An 18696-nucleotide genomic window follows, 5' to 3' on the forward strand; every position below is an offset into this window, starting at 1 on the left:
GACCAACCTGACTGAGTCCCCAGCCTCAGAGAAGGAACAAACACTGGGCCTACCTCAGAGGAACCCCATCAAATGGAAACACACAAACAGGACACCGCGTGCTAACAGACCTCTGGGTAGACAGGCATGTTAGCCGATGGCCGAGGGAGGTTAGGCCTCCCTGGGATTGAATGGCACAGATTAGGGACGTGCCTCTTAGCAGGCTCCATGGTATTTCCAACCATCAGAGGACTCATGGGCAAGTCTTCTACCAGAGGAAGCGGGCCTTCCGCCCAAACCCAGGCTCCATACTTGAGGAGAGCCAGGCAGCCAACAGGGCATCCGGCCAACTCTGCCACCTCCGGCCAGAGCAGGGTCCCCTGTTATGGGCTGAATTGCTTCCCCCCCCAAATTAATATGTTAAGTCCTAATCCCCAGTTCCTCAGAATGTGACCTTATATGGAAATTGGTGAATTTAGCTAAGATGAGGTCATACTGAAGTATGGTGGCCCATTAGGGTGGCCCCACTCTACTTCAGTAGGACTGTGTCTTTATAAGAGGGAATTTGGACAGAGAGAGGGAATGTGCACAGAGACAACCCCACGGGAAAGGAAGGCAGACGTTGGAGTGATGCCTCTGCCGACCAAGAACACCTGAGCCTGCTAGGAGCTAGGAGAGAGGCACAGAGCGGTTTCTCTCATATAGCCGTCAGAAGGGAGCAACCCTGCCTGCACCCTAAGGGGAATTTCTGGCCTCTAGAACTGCCAGACAATAAGAGTCTCTTGTTTAAGCCACCCAGTTTGTGGCCCTTTGTTAGGCCAGCCCTAGGAAACCAACACCCCCTCACACTGCTCTCTACGGCCAGAGGTATCTCAGTTTGAGTTTATCTGAAAGAAAACCCTGACACAGGGCACGTGGCTTAATTGGGAGGAGACCACAGGAGGCAGGCGTGGCAGAGCAGGGAGATGAGGTAGGGTGGAGGAAGAGCCACTGGGAGGGGCAGCACAGAGACCATCTCTGGGGACTTGACTCTGCCATGACACCCGAGGGGCCTCTCCCAATCGTCCACCTAAAGGGCAGGACGCTGGAGTGTTGACCCACCACTTTCAGCTCCCAGGTTGGAGGTTGTATTTAGGGGTGCCAGCCCCTGGTCATGAAGGGTGGTGTACCCCAGCAATACAGGGAGCCGGATTTGTTGTCAAAGGTCAAACCAGACAGAAATATACAAAGAGTACATATGAACTCGGCCCTTCACCTGACTCCTCCCCCATCTCAATTCATTGATAACTTCGGGGAACGTCCTTCCAGACAGCTGTTTGCAGGTTTAAACTTGTGCAGTTACATCAACACATGGACAATTTGTTTTCTTGTTTGTTTTTAAGAACAACAGGGTCAAACTCCCAGTATATCATCAAATTCAGGATGATAAGGTTGTCAAATCCACTTTCTGTTCTGCTAAGAAAGCGCGTACACTGCCGATTATTCCTGGTAGGACACCATCAATTTTGAGATCCATCCTGATGTTAGAGAGGTTAATATGTGAAAACTTTGCATCTTAGAACTGATGAAATATGCTACCTATGGGCAGTGGTGTGAATTGCCCTTTTGTTCAACATTCTGCCTTAGAAGCTGGCCGTGTCAGCCCACATGCAGCTTCCTCATTCTGTTTAAAGACTCCTCAGTATTCCCAGGTATAAACCTAACAAACCCTGATGGTCATTCCTCCATGATGGACATTAGCTTGTTTCCATTGGCTTGCAAGGTTATACTGCAATCTTATGATGAATACACTTGCGCATATGTGTATTTGTTCTCATGTGCAAAGTACTTCTACAGGAGAGCTGCCTAGAAGGGGAGTTTCTGGGTCAAAGGGCACACACATTTTAAATTTAAGTAGGAACTGCCAAATTGCCATTCAAAGGATCCCCCAACTCATTTGCCCAACTCCAGTGCAGATGGTGCCCGCTTCCCCACACCCCACTAACCCTGGGTATTAGCAAGCCTTTTAGTTTTTGCAAACTGATAGAGAAAAAATCATACCTTGTTTCAATTTGCATTTCCCTAACTTCTAGTGGGTTGAACATCTTTTCACATGTTTATTATTTGTATTTTGTCTGTGAATGACCAATTCATTTTTTGTCCATTTCCCTAATTGTGTCATTTGACTTTTCCTCATTGGTTTATTGTAATTCTTTTTAAGACATGGATACAACCCTCTGTAATCATATTATAAATATTTCCCGTCAATTCCTTATAAAAGACTGTTATTGATGGCTATTTAATGTTCCTTGTCCAGGAAGCTTTAGGACTTGCCCGCCTGTAGATGGTGTTGCTGAGCACAGGCCGACTTAGCCTGACAGCTGGGCACTCTGTGGCACATGGCAATACCCAACAAACATAGCAGATCAAACCTTCATTCCTTTGAAATCATGTAGACACCAGGAGGGGCTTCATGTGAACAAGTCATGGGCACTTGTAGTTCCTTCAGGGAGAGCAATATTGATGAAATCCCAATTTATAGACTACTGAATGCTCAGGTGCCAACATGGCACTTGGTGTTGGAGGCACCAGGAGGTGGGAGATGCAACTAAATCCTGGAGATGCCTCGGGGGTCCGGGCAGTCTGCATGGCACCAAAATCAGGGTCCCTTGAGCTGTGGCTGGAGTACCAGACTCATGTCTGGGACGATGATGCCAGCAGCAGGCCTAGAGGAATTTTCTAGAAAGCCCAGCAAATGGTAGGATCCTAGCCATAGTATCTTAGATCATTTTGAGTTAAGCAGCTACAATTTACTTTACGGAGTTGACATTGGTGATGTAGTTTCTCCATTACGCCCTGGAATGCCTCAACCAAGCGTGCCTGTCAGTTGAGGCCTAAATTCCTGTCTTGACTATTTAGGATTGAGGGTGGCCTTCCCTTCCTTCCTTCCCTCCTCAGCCCTCCAGGTATTGATGAACTTATAACAAAACTCCAAAACCTTTCTCTGCCCCTGACAGAAAACTTCTTCCCCAGGACCAACCAACTCACCACGGGCTCCTGCCCCGGGACTCACCTGCAAGTTCTCTCTCAGGATCTAGGTCACATTAGGACAACCAGATAAAACACCGAGAAACATGTATTTTCATTTGCTAAATCTGGTGTCCCTGGGTCAAATCCCTGTCCCTGGACCCACTACTTCTGTCCAGACGAACCAGACATGGCCAGGGTTTTGGGGAGTCCCCTTCTACAAATATGACGGCCGTTCCCGCAGGACTAACATGGTCACAATGGCTTATTGGCCAGGAGAGAAAGTAACTGTCCAGTCATGTCAGTTGTCAAAATGGAGACAGAGGCTTAAGATCCAGCTCCTCTGACTCTGTCCATCTGCCGCTCCTCCCTCTTGGTTTGTTTGTTTTCTTTACTGCTACACCTTTTAATAAATACCATGGGTTTTAAGATCACTTCATCTCGCAGCCACCTGGTTGGGTACCTCCTGTACCTGGTCATTGGAATACGGTGACTGGTGAATACGTGGTCTGCCCGCATGGATGGACAAAGTTTGGTCCTAGCAGAGGAGGCAGACACATAATTAGTGGTCTAGTTTCCACTGTGGTACATTCCACAAAGAAGTACAGGATGACTCCAGAGCATGCAACAGGGGACCCAACCCAGCCCAGGAAATGGGGACAGGGTGAACCAGACTTCCCTGAGGGAGCCTCACTGGAGCTGAACTCAGGCCTAGAGGGAAGCATCTTGTGAAGCAGGAGGTGCAGAAAGTCCAAGGCAGAGAAGAGCAGGGTGCATGTGTGGGTGTGTATGTGTAAGTGTGTGTATGTAGGGTCATGCTTGCCTGGCACTGGCCTGCATGCCCTATTACAACCATGTGTCCTTCGGGCCCCCTTCTGGGCAGGACACCAACTTCCTGGGATTTGTAATGATCCAGCGCCTGGCCAACCTAGATCTTAACTTATCTCAAAGAACAGCAAGTCTTGAAGGAACATAGGGCCCTTCCATGTGAGCTACTGTTCCTGGGAACACTGGTCATACCAAGGACAGTCCCTCATGGCAAGCAGGTCATCTTTGTTCCCCCACCTACATAAGCAATCCACTCTCTGCCCACGGTAGCAAGTGCACAACTCCGCCCAGCCAGCCGCCCCTGGACACTCCCTGTACATAAGACCCAATGAACTCATATATCTTGTATGCCACCTCCGAGTCTTTTCTTCGGTCTATCCGCTACCTATCCCACGCTGCTTGCACAACTGGGCGTGCAGCCAGACAGTATATGAATATGTGTATGAGTGTATGCATGAGTATGTGTATACGAATGTGTGTGTATGTGTGTATATGTGTGCATGAGTGTGTGTGTGTGTGTATGAGTATGTATGTGTGTATGTGAGGGTGCATGAGTGTGTGTGTGCACGAACATATGTGTTTACACATATGTGTGGGAGGGCGGTCTTGCCTAAGGAAGGCAAGAGTTGGCTGGTACAGAATTAGAGCAAAGAAAGCCACGGAGACTGGCAGCCAGGTCACGCAGAAGCTTGGAGGCAAAAGAGTAAAAACAGCTTCCGTTTATGGAGAACTTTCCATCAGAGGGATGTCACTCACTTGGAATCTGAGGCTCAGAGAAGTTACCAAATCACACAGCCAGTAGGTAATTATTTCTTGCACACTGTTCTCAAATACACAATTAGCCTGATTGAATGGTTAATATTTCTGCCTGAAGCTTCCCTCCTCCACAAAAAATGCTAAATCAAAGACATGTCCTGCGGACACGTGTTTTTCTAAACACTTGTTTAAATGAGCTTTTTTAATCCAGCACCCACAGCCCTAGGAAATGAAAACCCCCCTTGTGCTCTTGAAATACTGTACTTCCTAAGGTGAGAAAATATGCTCATATAGTTCAGTGAGATTTTTGAGAATTAAATCGTAAAGGATATTTTAATTAATCAGTATATTCCATTCCCCAGGCATATGGCTAATTGAAATTTTCCTATATTCCATAATTACTACTAAATCTGGAGTGTTGGCAGAACAACTTAATCATAGAAAAATGCTATTGTTTTACATTTTCTTGAATTTTGCCTACCTAAACGACACATTTATGACTCACACCTTCAAATCAAGTGCCTTTTCTAATGAGGGCCCCACTTCCTAAAATCCTCTCATTTCTTCTGCTCTCTGCCACCAACTCACTCTCCTTTGCGGCCCAACTCAACTGTCACCTGCCCTGTGCGGCCCCTCCATCCTACGACCTTCCTTCAACCTGTCCCCCTTCCTCACAATCTGAGACAACACTGTCCAGAACTCCATTACAGCAGCCGAAATAGTAAAAGCAACTACCATTGATTCAGACAGCCACGCAGAGACTCATGCGTTCATTCAGCAAACATTTATTTTTATGTAAACCTGGCTCCACACCAGACTTTAGGGGATAACAGAGTGGACAGACGGGGTATGGTCATTACGGTTCACACTCTAGGGGACAGCTACCCTCTCTTGTCTTCCATCCTCAGCTCAAACTGGCAAGGCAGGTGAATGGGGAGGACTCCAGACAGGTGACTGGAGGGAAGGTGTGCTATTTTCCAATTTAGGGAACACAGAAAGAGGAAGAGGAGGATAAAGTGGAACATCAAAATGCAGATGTCCAGCAGTTCAATGTATGCGTCTGAAACCAAAGAAAGAAGTCCGGGCTTAAAATAAGATGTAGCATGCTCAGAGATAAACAATTCGGGAATTGTGAGTGAAGGAGCTTCGTGCTCTGCTGCTGTCAGAAATGTTTATTCTTTTAGGGGAGAGTTTGTGTTGTTTCCTGCACAAGGTGGCATGGGAGTGACTAAGTCAGGCCAACAGTTGTGGTCAGAAAAGGCACAGGTGGGAGCAGATCCAGTAGAAAGCCCAGAAACTGTAAATGACCCGAAAGCACAGAAGCTAAGAGGGGCATTACAGTTTGGAATCGAGGGGTGCCCTGGCCGACGGCCCTAAGATTTAGTGTGTGGACGGCTTCTCAGAGGAAAGCAGTCTTGGCTTAGACAAATATCCTTAAAGGGTAAAAGGCAAGCCACCAGTCATTCCTTAGATAAAGTAACGGCTTTACGCTGAAGATGGGCTCACAAACCATACTCCAATCCACAATGTCATTCCCTTAAGGGATAAAAACACCAAAGATTGGACTGTCCTGTGTTGATGATCAACAGCCCTAGCATATGAACCAAATGTCTCCCCCACTGTAAAGACAGATCTTGTAAGTTTCATTTATTTACTCATCTATCCATTCTCTAATGTTTCCTGAGTGCCTGCCCCATGTAGGGGGATACAAGGATAGAAGCCCCTGCCTTTCACATTCTGGTGGAGGACACAGACAAACACAGAAGCATGTACAATGCAAGTGCTAGAGCCCACAGCTAATGGGGACCAGCTGTGGGGGTGATAAACTTCAGGGCTTCAGTTGCAAAGTTGAAGGGCATACCTTGGCCCATCTCCCACTCCCCACCCCCACCCGCCACCCCCAACTTTTAAATTTTTACCATTTTATGAGACCCAGCTGTCTGCTTCATAACCTCCATGTGGAGTTTTTGAACAGACAATTCAAAACCAGAAATTTCTAAGCTTTCTTTCCTTAAACAGCCAGATAGCATTATTTACAGACTTCACTTTTAAATTTACAGCAAATATTGTACTAGAACTTATCACTAAATTACATGTATTACTTTTTTTTTCCCTTTGAAACTTTTTAGCTAAATATCTTCATTGTCCCGATGACTCCTGGTCCTTATTTTCTTGATGCACACATTGTCATTGACCTATTTGGAAACAAAGATATAACTCAAGTCATTTAAAAGAACAATTTTTGTAACCAACTCTACTCTGCAAAGATCCAAATCCTTACTAGGTGTAACATAGTTCTGGAAAATTCATCTTGAAGCTGGAAATGAGTTTAATAAGACATAGCCTGGGAAAGTTGCTTTTGTTCTTTAAGCTGTTTTTACTATTTGGTCTTTTAAACATATATTTTGTCTTTTGATAGAAAGATTTGTCACCTATTTTTAAGTTAATACATAATTAAAAAAAATAAGGAAAATTTCCATACGATTACACACATTTTCACTAATTAAAAAATACCACTCAGAAAAGGCGAATTCAAATGTACAATCAGGGCAAAATCTTTGGGGTCTTCCAAACAATCTACGTGTATGAAGCAGACAATTCCTCAACAGTCTTTGTGTGTGACCCGGGACCACCTGCTGCATGTGCTCCAAGAGGAGCCGGGAGGAGGAGGCCCATCCATCCAGTCACTTAGATAAAATCTAAAAGGAAGCAGAATATGGTCTGCCTCTTCAGAATGGGTGCCCCAGAGACTTGGGTGTCTGCGCTGTACTTACAGGGGAGCAGACAGGTGTCTCCGTGTCCACTACACACAGTCCCCCAACCCTACAGCCCGTGGGAAAAGCTAATTGTGATGTCTGTTTGAGCATACTTTAGAAGCAGTTCCCACCAATGACCTTATCCAGTGATCTTTAACACTGAGCGGCGGGAAGAGTCAGGAGAACAGAAGACAAGAATTAAAAAACCTAAGGCTGAGTTTAAATGTAAATGACCTGAAATACTTGAATAGGGACTGAAGGTATCACCTTGTTACCGTGCAGTGCAAATGTCCTTCAAGTGACTGAGATATCAGGAAAAGGTCAAACCGGAAACTGTACGTCTCTATCAGAAGGTAGCAGAGTGTGAGATCCACACTACAGATGACAACAGAATGGTAAATACACAAGCTAATGAAGGGCTGGGTGGGACACATCTCGTCTTTGCTGACCGCAGGATGCACTTCACCTGCCCTGCAGCTGCTCCCCTACCCCTCTAAGGGTGGCGGGGACATGCAGGGAGAGCCTGGATGTGGATGCAGGCCAGTGTCCCCACCATCATTCTACCACACAGTAAACAAATCTCTTCTGCCTTTGCAGCTGGCGCCACATCAGACAACCGTCTGTCAAGCAGTAAATTCACACGTGTGTGTTGGAGCATGGCCCACGGCACTGGCATCCAGTCTTGAACGACACGCTAAGAAGCAAATTTATACACTCACAGAAAGGGAGCTGGTTAACCACTCTTTCTTTCAAACTAGGAAAATCAAGTATTCCCCAGAACACTGACTGAATTCAGTCCTGCACCGTGGATTTATTCAAACGGTAGACAACTCACGTGCTGCTGAATCTGACCTGACGTTAGCAGCACTGACAGTCCTTTAACTTAGACATTATTTGCTTTGGGAAGGGCACTAGGACACGAGCACCTCCTCCTGAATAGGAACCTTTAATACAGCCGTGCCTGGGTAACGACGGCCATTTCATTGTTGTGAGCATCACAGAGTACATTAACCTAGATGGTAGGGCCCACTACACACCTAGGCTACATGGTACTAATCCAATGGGACCCCCGGCGTCTATGCGGTCTGTCATTGAAACATCCTCATGCAGCACAGGACTGTAGCACTATTTGCCTTATGGACACCCCCAACTTTTCTTCATTCTAGCTCTCCAAAGGAACTCCTCTGGGACCACCTTTCTGCTTTAGTAAGTTTTGTCAAACTAACAAGAGCCACAAGATATCTATCTATAATTTTAGTACAGGGTACATCATGAGCAGTCAGAAAGTACTGACTAGGTAAATTCCTTGTTCTTCCTGAATGATGGCTTCATAATGTGAATTTACTATTTGAAGTGGGATTCTCAAGACAGATATAACTAAATATAGCTACTAATACAAAATAGTTGGTGTACGTTCATGCTTCGTACGTTAGTATAACTGGGAGCTGGCAGCGTGGAATTATATATGATGTTGTGTTTGCTTTTACAACATGGGGCAAAAATTATATCAAAACATTCTATGCTCATAAAAAGAAAAACAGTAAATGACCTGCCTTTGTCGTAGTTTCAGCACGCTTCTTGGCACCCCGAGTTACTCTCTGCTCGGATTCACCCTCTGAAATGTTTCCTTTAGAAGGAACTGTAATCTTTCTTGATCTCAAACTCTTGGAGTCTGAATGTTCTGTTACTTTGCTCTCCTTCTGACTCTTCACAGAGATTTCCACACTTTTCTTCCTTGCTTTCTCCTCTGCTACATTAGGCAAGGGCATCTTATTCCGTCTTCCAGATCTCAAACCTGTTCTACTTCCAGGGACTTGGCCCCCAGATGTGGAATTCTCAGCTCCATCTTCCGAGTTTTGTAGCTTCATCTCTTGGGAGGTATTCATGGGCTTCTTTTCATTCCTCTTTGTTTTAATCTTTTCTGCCGATACAGGAAATTCAGATTTTTGCTCCTCTACATTGGTTTTATTTGGGCGTCTGGAACGCAAGGACATTCCCTAAAAAATTCAAGACATCCACGTCATGTCAATGAGTCATGCAAATCTCAAAATTCGACACAGAGAAAAACAAGCAAAAATGAACTCAAAAAAAAAAAGTGGGACTCATCTGAAAATTTTACATTGATTAATTTTCTACAATGCTAGTAATCTAAGCCATTCAAGGTAATGTCTTGTCATTTTGTTCCTATGGAGAAGTCATCATCTCTGTTGATGAACCATAAATAAGGAATTCAGTGTAAGTTTCCATCACAATGTCTGAATGTCATATATGTCAAATCTGATCATAACAACATTAAAGAGTCATTATAGAAAAATGCCCCTTTTTCAGGCAGGAAATGAATTCCTAATCCTTTAACAATCATTGCTAAAGCAGACAGGAAAATCTCGGTTTATGGAATCTTACAAACTTCTCTCCCTGCAGTAGTAACCTCTCTATAGAACAATCTGACGGTTCTGTTGTTCTCAGGACACACCCTCCCCACGTACACTGTTCTGTTTAAATACTGACGCATACAGAACTTCTACCCAGCACTCCTGGCTGTAGTGTCTGGAACACAGGGCTGAGCTGCCCACCTCTGCACGATGCTTCACACCTTCAAAGATGAACCTAACTCATTCAGTTCCTGAGAAGCTCTTGCCAAACTCTGTAATAATTTTGACTAATCATCTTCCCAAATTAGTCTATTCTCTATATATCCCAAAAGGACTCTTTACCATGGTCTGCAGTTATTCACTGTTGAATACAGACCCCTTTGGGAAATGTAATCCACATATAAATTCAGGTTACACACAATTTATACCACATATACCAAAAAAGGAGCACATCAATCCAAGATGACAGTAACGATTGTGTAACATCTACCATCACCTTATTTGGAGCAGCTGCATCTTCTACTGTTTGGCCCCTTTTTTCAGTTTTCCCGTTGTTGCTGGGCAGCCCTTTCACTGGTTCGATCCTTTTTGCCAACATTCTCCGACTTTTCTTCTCTGTCACAGTGGGTTCAGGTGGTTCGCATGTCTCTCTGGGAGCCATCCTCTGTTTCTTCTGGAGCGGCTTCTCTTCCGCTGTGTCTGGTGGAGGAGGCACAGAGCGCAGCCTCTTCGTTCCCGTGATGCGTCCATCTTTTCCACGTTTCCTCTTGGGGGACGGGGAAACACTGCTTTCCCCTTGTGATTGCACAGGGTCCCTGGTGCCCGCCAGGTCATCCGTGGGTTCTATTTTAGGGGCCCTAAGGACTCTTCTGGATATTTTCACAGGTTTTCTTTTGTCTGCTGTTTGTGTTGGAGTCATCTTAACGCTCTCAGCTTCACTTCCTAGTTCCTTGGCGTGAGCTGGCGTCTGGAGGGGCTCTTTATACCTGGTCAGGTCTTCGAGGGGCTGGGCCTTTTCCTTAGTTCTTCTTGGCCACCTCCTGTTTCCAGTTACATTTGCCGCAGGGTCCAGTTCCTCCTTTGCAGTTTCCTTAAACACTGTGATGTCTTTATCATCACCGACTGGTTCTCTGCGTGAGCGCATCGTTTTCCCCAGGGTTTGTGTGGGCTTCCTGGGTGCTGACAGATCTTCCTGCTCATCCACCTTCTGGGGCGGTGCCCTGAGCCGTCTTTTCTTGCTTGGTGGCTCGGTGACGGGTTCTACGCATGGAGATTCGCAGGGCATTTTAGTGGTTTTCTCATCAGTCACTGGATCGTCCGTGTGATCTGGCGTTTGGATGAGCTCTTTGAGGCCATCCAGGTCTTCTAGAGGTCGGGCCTTTTTCTTACAGATTCTTGGCTGCTTCTTGCTTCTAGTTACATTTTCTTCAGGGTCCAGTTCCTGCTTTGGAGTTTCCTTAAACAACTTGATGTCTTTATCATCCACTACTGGTTCTCCATGTGTGTGTGTGGTTTCCCCCGGTGTTTCTGTGGGCTTCCTGCACGCTGAGCGCTCATCTTCTATGTCCACTTTCCGGGGAGGTACCCTGAGCTGTCTCTTTGTACCCGTTGGCATGTTCGTGTTGACTGGTTCCACTTGGGAAGATTTGCAGGGCATTTTTGTGGTTTTCTCATCAGTCATTGGTTCGTGTGTGTGAGCTGGTGTTTGGAAGAGCTCTTTGAGGCCAGCCGGGTCTTCAAGGAGCTGAGCCTTTTCCTTAGTTCTTGGCTGCCTCTTGTTTCCAGTTACATTTGCTGCAGGGTCTTGTGCCTGCCTTGCAGTTCCCTTAAACACTGTGATGTCTTTATCACCACTGACTGGTTCTCTGCGTGAGTGTATCCTTTCCCTCAGAGTTCGTGTAGGCTTCCTGTGTGCTGACAGGTCTTCCTGCTCTTCCTTTTTCCGGGGAAGTGCCCTAAGCAGTCTCTTTCTATTTGCTGGTGTTTTGACTGGTTCCGTTTGTGGAGCTTTACAGGGTATTTTGGAGGTTTTCTCATCAGTCGTTGGTTCCTCACTGTGATCTGGTGTTCGGAAGAGCATTTTGAGGCCATCCAGGTCTTCTAGGGGTTGGGCCTTTTCCTTAAGTCTTCTTGGCCGCCTCTTGCTTCCAGTTACATTTTCTTCTGAGTCCAGTTTCTGCTTGGGAGCTTCCTTAAATAGTTTGATGTCTTTATCATCCACTGGTTCTCTGTGTGCGTGCACAGCTTTGCCCAGCGTTCGTGTGGGCTTCCTGCGTGTTGAGAGCACATCTTCTACGCCTACTTTCCCCAGAGATGTCTTAAGCTGTCTCATGTTGGTTGGTGTGACAACTGGTTCTGGTTGTGGAGATTTGCAGGGCATTTTTGTGGTTTTGGTAATAGCCGTTGGTTCCTTGGCCTGAACTGGTGATTGGAAGAGCTCTTTGAAGCCAACCACGTCTTCAAGGGGCTGGGACTTTTCCTTCGGGATTCTTAGCTGCCTCTTATTTCCAGTTACATTTTCTGCAGGATCCAGTTCCTGCCTTGCAGTGTGCTTAAACGCTTTGATGTCTTTGTCACTGTCTACTGGTTCTCCGTGTGAACACGCCATTTCCCCCAGGGTTTGCGTGGGCTTCTTGCCTGCTGATAGACCTTCCCGCTCCTCCACCTTCCAGGGAGGTGCCCTAAGCAGTCTCTTGCTACTTGTTGGTGTGTTGGCTGGTTCTGCTTGTGGAGATTTGCAGGATATTTTGGTGGTTTTGTCATCAGTCATCGGTTCTTTGATGCGATCTGGTGTTTGGAAGAGCATTTTGAGGCCATCCAGGTCTTCTAGGGGTTGGGCCTTTTCCTTAGGTCTTCTTGGTTGCCTTTTGCTTCTGGTTACGTTTTCTTTTGAGTCTAGTTTCTGCTCTGAAGTCTCCTTAAACAATTTGATGTCTTTATCACCATCCACTGGTTCTCTCTGTGTGTGCACAGTTTCATTTGGTGTTTGTGTGGGCTTCCTGCGTGCTGAGAGCTCATCCTCTATGTCTACTTTATGGGGAGGTGTCTTGAGCCATCTCCATCTACTTGCTCGTGTGTTGACTGGCTCTGCTTGTGGAGATCTGCAGGATATTTGGGTGGTTTTGTCATCAGTCATTGGTTCCTTGGCATGATCTGGTGTTTGGAAGAGCTCTTTGAAGCCAACCAGGTCTTCAAGGGAATGGATCTTTTTCTTGGGTGTTCTCATCCGCCTCTTGCTTCCAGCTACATTGTCTGCAGGGTCAAGTGTCTGTTCTGGACCTTCCTGAGACACTGCAATGTTTCTGTCACCACCTACCAAAGAACCTACCAGTTCTTTGTGTGCGAGTGTGGTTTCTTCTGGTGTTTGTGTGGGCTTCTTGATTGCTGAGAGCTCATCCTCTACATCCATTTTCTGCAGAGGTGTCTTGAGCCCTCTCTTTCTACTTGTTGGTGTGTTGACTGGTTCTGCTTGTGGAGATTTGCAGGATATTTGGGTGGTTCTGTCATCAGTCATTGGTTCCTTGGCATAATGTGGCGTTTGGAAGAGCTCTTTGAAGCCAACCAGGTCTTCGAGGGAATGGAGCTTTTTCTTGGGTGTTCTCGTCTGCCTCTTGCTTCCAGTTACATTTTCGGCAGGGTCCAGTTTCTGTTCTGGAGCTTCCTGAGACACTGCAACGCTTCTGTCACCACCTACTGGTTCTTTGTGTGAGAGCACGGTTTTTTCTGGTGTTTGGGTGGGTACAGAGAGCTCTTCCTCTACATCCACTCTCTGTGGAGATGTCTTGAGCCCTCTCTTTCTACTGGTTGGTGTGTTGACTGGTTCTGCTTGTGGAGATCTGCAGGATATTTGGGTGGTTGTGTCATCAGTCATTGGTTCGTTGGCGTGATCTGGTGTTTGGAAGAGCTCTTTGAAGCCAACCAGGTCTTCAAGGGAATGGAGCTTTTTCTTGGGTGTTCTTGTCTGCCTCTTGCTTCGAGTTACATTGTCTGCAGGGTCTAGTTTCTGTTCTGGAGCTTCCTGAGACACTGCAATGTGTTTGTCACCACCTACTTGTTCTTTGTGTGAGAACGTGTTTTCCCCTAGTGTTTGTGTGGGCTTCCTGAGTGCAGAGAGCTCATCCTCTACATCGACTTTCTGCAGAAGTGTCTTGAGCCGTCTGGTTTTGCTGGTTGACATGATGACTAGTTCTGGTTGTGGAGACTGGGACAGTATTGTAGCAGTTTTGTCATCAGTCATTGGTTCCTTGGCATGATCTGGTGTTTGGAAGAGCTCTCTGAAACCAGCCAGGTCTTCTAGAGGTTGAGTCTTTTCCTTGGGTGTTCTTGTCCGTCTGTTACCTGCAGTTACATTGTCTACAGGGTCTAGTTTCTGTTTTGGAGCTTCCTCAGAAATTGCAATGTCTTTGTCACCACCTACTGGTTCTTTGTGTGAGAGCATGGTTTTTTCTGGTGTTTGGGTGGGTACAGAGAGCTCTTCCTCTACATCCACTCTCTGTGGAGGTGTCTTGAGCCCTCTCTTTCTACTGGTTGGTGTGTTGACTGGTTCTGCTTGTGGAGATCTGCAGGATATTTGGGTGGTTGTGTCATCAGTCATTGGTTCATTGGCGTGATCTGGTGTTTGGAAGAGCTCTTTGAAGCCAACCAGGTCTTCGAGGGAATGGAGCTTTTTCTTGGGTGTTCTTGTCTGCCTCTTGCTTCGAGTTACATTGTCTGCAGGGTCCAGTTTCTGTTCTGGAGCTTCCTGAGACACTGCAATGTCTTTGTCACCACCTACTGGTTCTTTGTGTGAGAACGTGTTTTCCCCTGGTGTTTGTGTGGGCTTCCTGAGTGCTGAGAGCTCATTCTCTAAGTCTACTTTCCGTTGAGGTGTCTTGAGCCCTCTCTTTCTACTTGTTGGTGTGTTGACTGGTTCTGCTTGTGGAGATCTGCAGGATATTTGGATGGTTGTGTCATCAGTCATTGGTTCCTTGGTGTGATCTGGCGTTTGGAAGAGCTCTTTGAAGCCAACCAGGTCTTCGAGAGAATGGATCTTTTTCTTGGGTGTTCTCGTCCACCTCTTGCTTCCAGTTACATTGTCTGCAGGGTCCAGTTTCTGTTCTGGAGCTTCCTGAGACACTGCAATGTCTTTGTCACCACCTACTAGTTCTTTGTGTGAGAGCATGGTTTCTCTTGGTGTTTGTGTGGGCTTCCTGAGTGCTGAGAGCTCATTTTTTATGTCTACTTTCTGCAGAGGTGTCTCGAGCCCTCTCTTTCTACTTGTTGGTGTGTTGACTGGTTCTGTGGTTCTGTCATCAGTCATTGGTTCCTTGGTGTAATCTGGCGTTTGGAAGAGCTCTTTGAAGCCAACCAGGTCTTCGAGGGAATGGAGCTTTTTCTTGGGTGTTCTCGTCCGCCTTTTGCTTCCAGTTACATTGTCTGCAGGGTCCAGTTTCTGTTCTGGAGCTTCCTGAGACACTGCAATGTCTTTGTCACCACCTACTAGTTCTTGGTGTGAGAGCATGATTTCCCCTGGTGTTCGTGTGGGCTTCCTGAGTGCCGAGAGCTCATCCTCTACGTTCACTTTCCGCAGAGGTGTCTTGAGCCGTCTGGTCTTGCTGGTTGACATGATGGCTGGTTCTGGTTGTGGAGACTGGGAGAGTATTGTAGCAGTTTTGTCATCAGTCATTGGTTCCTTGGCGTGATCTGGTGTTTGGAAGAGCTCTCTGAAGCCAGCCAGGTCTTCTAGAGGTTGAGTCTTTTCCTTAGGTGTTCTTGGCTGGCCCTTACTTCCAGTTACATTTTCTGCAGAGTCCAGTTCCCGCCTTACAGTTTCCTTAAACAATTTGATGCTTTTTTCATCATCTACTGGTTCTCTGTGTGTGTGTGTGGTTTCTCCTGGTTTTTGTGTGGGCTTCTTGAGTACTAAGAGCTCTTCTACATCCACTTTCTGGGGAGGTGTCTTGAGCTGTACATTAGTCCTTGTTGGCATGTTGACCGGTTCTGGTTTTGGAGATTTACAGTGCAGTTTTGTGGTTTTGTTCTCTGTATCCACCGGTTTCGCCACATAGTCTGGGGTTTGGAGGAGACTTGGGATGTCTGCCAGGTCTTCCTTTGGTTCTGTCCCTTGCCATCTCTTGAGGGCAGTCAGGTCTGCTGTTGGTTCCCATTTCAGCTCTGAAGATCTTCTTGATCTCCTCACAGCCATGATCTTTTCAGAGTTTTCTTTTGATTCGATGATATTCTTACATATCTCAAAAGATCTCTCACTTTCCTTCATCTCTCCCTTTAGCTTCTGTTCTCGTAGTGGTGTTTTCCTCAGACGTCTTCCCAAGATGTTCTCCATGGTGTCGGTTTTCCTTTCTTCATTCTCATCCTCTGCGCCTGGCGTCTGTTTATTTCTGAGCTCCACAGACCTTCTAGACTTGTTTGTACTTGCTGCTACCTTTGGAGGCTCTGCCTCAGACACTGGAGTATTCATCTCAGCACTTGTCATTTTGTAGATGTTCCTGGGAGTTTTCACGATATCTTCATTTATTCTCCTATCCTGTTGTTTTAAGGCAGGGCTTGCAGAACTTTTATCCGACGGCTCTTTTGCTGCTTTCTGAGCACTGGGGAACACACTCTCTCCTATAAGAAATAAAAACATACACGATAAATATATTCTGTTCACCATTTTATGCCAATTTTGTATTTTATCCTCATGAAATATTGTGTAATAACCAATAATTCAGCCTCCTATCCACCTGACTAAGGAGATGAGGCTGCTTATGTGGCCATAAATCTGTCTTATGCATGAACCATGTACACTTAAGAATAATGTTATTTGGTGATATATAGTGGGGTCATACATATGTGGTGGTGAGGATCTACAGGGATTAGATAAAAGAAAAAATTCCTTAAGAAGCGTCTCCTGAAGGCTGTCACACCATATCTCAGTGACCTGAATACAGACATTTTTTTCTTGAAACATAAGAAACAAACAGCTGTTTCTTCTGTCCAACCACTAGTGCAATAACATGGCTTACACTTAGTATGCTGAGGGTCCATGTTAAACAGGAAACATCTACCCTTTAGCTACAGGAAGCATCTTCAGTGTGGCAAACTGTTCCCTTCCCTCTATGACTCAGTAACCAGCACCAAATAAGAGAGCAAGACAGACTCACACGTCCCATCTCACGCTCGCATTGGGATACACTCCCCTCCAGAAGATCAGGAGGAATACTTGCACAGTGTACATATTGTTATCTTCCTCCTTGGTAATTTACAATAATTTTGAGTTTGAGTAAATTACATATAAGTATGATGAGAGACCATTATACTTTTCTGCTTATCTACCTCTTTGCTGATAATAAATAAAGCAAAAGTACATGGGTAGTTCACGGTTATTAAACAAATATTCCTTTTTAAGCAAGTCACTGAATGCCAATGCTAGTACAACTGCTGATAGGAATTTTTGCCAAAACGATAAAACAGAGAAGCTGGAAAAGTAGGTTATCAGGAGTGCCTGTTGTAGAGAAATAATACAATATCTGTTGTAAAAAAAATAATACCATCTATAGTTTCTGTTGAAAACATCAAAGTACTAGGGAAGAAAAGTAAACCAACCAAAATTTTCCGAAGTGCATAGCAGAGGTTTTTCTTCCGAATTAGGTACTTGAAACTTTTTTCCAAGCAAATCCTCTGAATCTGAAAAAGTGATGGGACATATTCTCATCATTTGTGGCTTCTCTTTCGCTGGAGTCTTGAACATTTCAGTTAGTCCTGTGATATGAAAATATGGGAAAAGCAATTAACATATTGCCCACACATGCAAACCACCATGCCAGTCCTCACATACGACAAAGGGAATGGTGTCAAGTAGAAAATGGGTCACTCCCTAGAACTACTGGAAGATAGGCTCTCATAGAAGAGGGTGATGCATGCATAACGGACTCATTTTGTTAAAAGAGGGCAATGGGAAGTTAGACTCATCTTTCCTCTTCTTTGTCTTTCCTCTTGGAAAGAAAATCAAATGAAGGAAGTTGATGTCTGCAATCTTCCAAAGTCATTCCTGTCCCCAGCTGTAAGCACTGGCCAGAGGACAGCTGGGGCCCTTAGTGCCTCCCCTCCAAGCATGCAGAAAACCGATTGCCCTCACACTTCCAAAAAGTCCTAGGTTGTGCAGTTCTGAATTTTATGTAGAAATAAAATGCTCCCCAATTTTAAAAATGACATAGGGCTGTAAGTGAACATCCGTGAGGCCATCTTGTTATGCTAAATGGCCCCAGCCCCTCTTCTGTGTGACTACTCATGGCTGTGCACGTATTCTAAAAAAATTCACATGCTCTCTTGATTTATGGCCTCCACTTATGTATGTACTCCCCTATAGCTTGATAAATTAAAACTTTGTTCTATGAGTTTCTCTCCAGGAACAGGCTGACCACAGGCGGGAAACACACCTACAAGATATTCATCATCACTGACAGAAGAAAAGAACAATAAAAGATCCCGGAGTCTGTCATGCCTAAAGGCCAACATTTCTAAACCCCCTCCTTACAGCACATTTTCCCTATACAACTGCCTCAAGATTCTGTAATTCTTGAAGATGGTTTTTTTGAGACACTAGTCTGCCATCTTGCCAATTATGCTGGCTAATCGAATTAAAGCTTCCTTTCTCAATCCCTAACTTGTGAGTGATTGGCTCAGATCGCAGCAAGCAAAGCGAGCCCATTGCTTGGTAACAGGGCTGCCCATTTCTAGTACTGTCAAGTAATAATAGCACCATCTTTTAACACCAAAAAGTAATATTAACATAATCTCAGAAAAAAAAGAACCATACAGTACTTCAAATGGAAGATTTAACTTTCTGAAAAACTTATATTATCCCACATTCTCCTTACTTTTCTCAGTGTGCCATCAGTAATCAAAACGCTATCAGTCTGGCACTGTCTGCAAAATGCGTTTGGGAAGCCTGTTCTGAAGGCTCCCAAACGAGCCAACTGACTTAAAAATCTCATCCCTCTGCTGCCATTCAGGCCTTA

General features: G+C 45.4%; 1 protein-coding gene across 5 annotated transcripts in view; it reads right to left on the reverse strand.

Moving 5' to 3' along the window:
* Positions 1 to 5338: 5338 nt before the first annotated feature.
* MKI67 (marker of proliferation Ki-67) overlaps positions 5339 to 18696 on the reverse strand; it is a 28411-nt gene continuing 15053 nt past the window's right edge. For 4 of the 5 annotated variants that reach the window (XM_058544289.1, XM_058544288.1, XM_058544286.1 and 1 more), the window contains 4 exons: positions 17282 to 17437; positions 10194 to 16303; positions 8875 to 9322; positions 5339 to 6764 (listed from right to left, as the gene is read on the reverse strand). In XM_058544289.1, the coding sequence (XP_058400272.1) occupies positions 6757 to 6764; positions 8875 to 9322; positions 10194 to 16303; positions 17282 to 17437 (6722 nt within the window). In that variant the 3' untranslated portion in view covers positions 5339 to 6756. The remainder of the gene's footprint in view (positions 6765 to 8874; positions 9323 to 10193; positions 16304 to 17281; positions 17438 to 18696) is intronic. The other variant, XM_058544290.1, reaches the window with a different exon arrangement.

Source organism: Diceros bicornis, chromosome 6, assembly GCF_020826845.1.
Source record: "Diceros bicornis minor isolate mBicDic1 chromosome 6, mDicBic1.mat.cur, whole genome shotgun sequence".
Taxonomy (NCBI): Eukaryota; Metazoa; Chordata; class Mammalia; order Perissodactyla; family Rhinocerotidae; genus Diceros; species Diceros bicornis.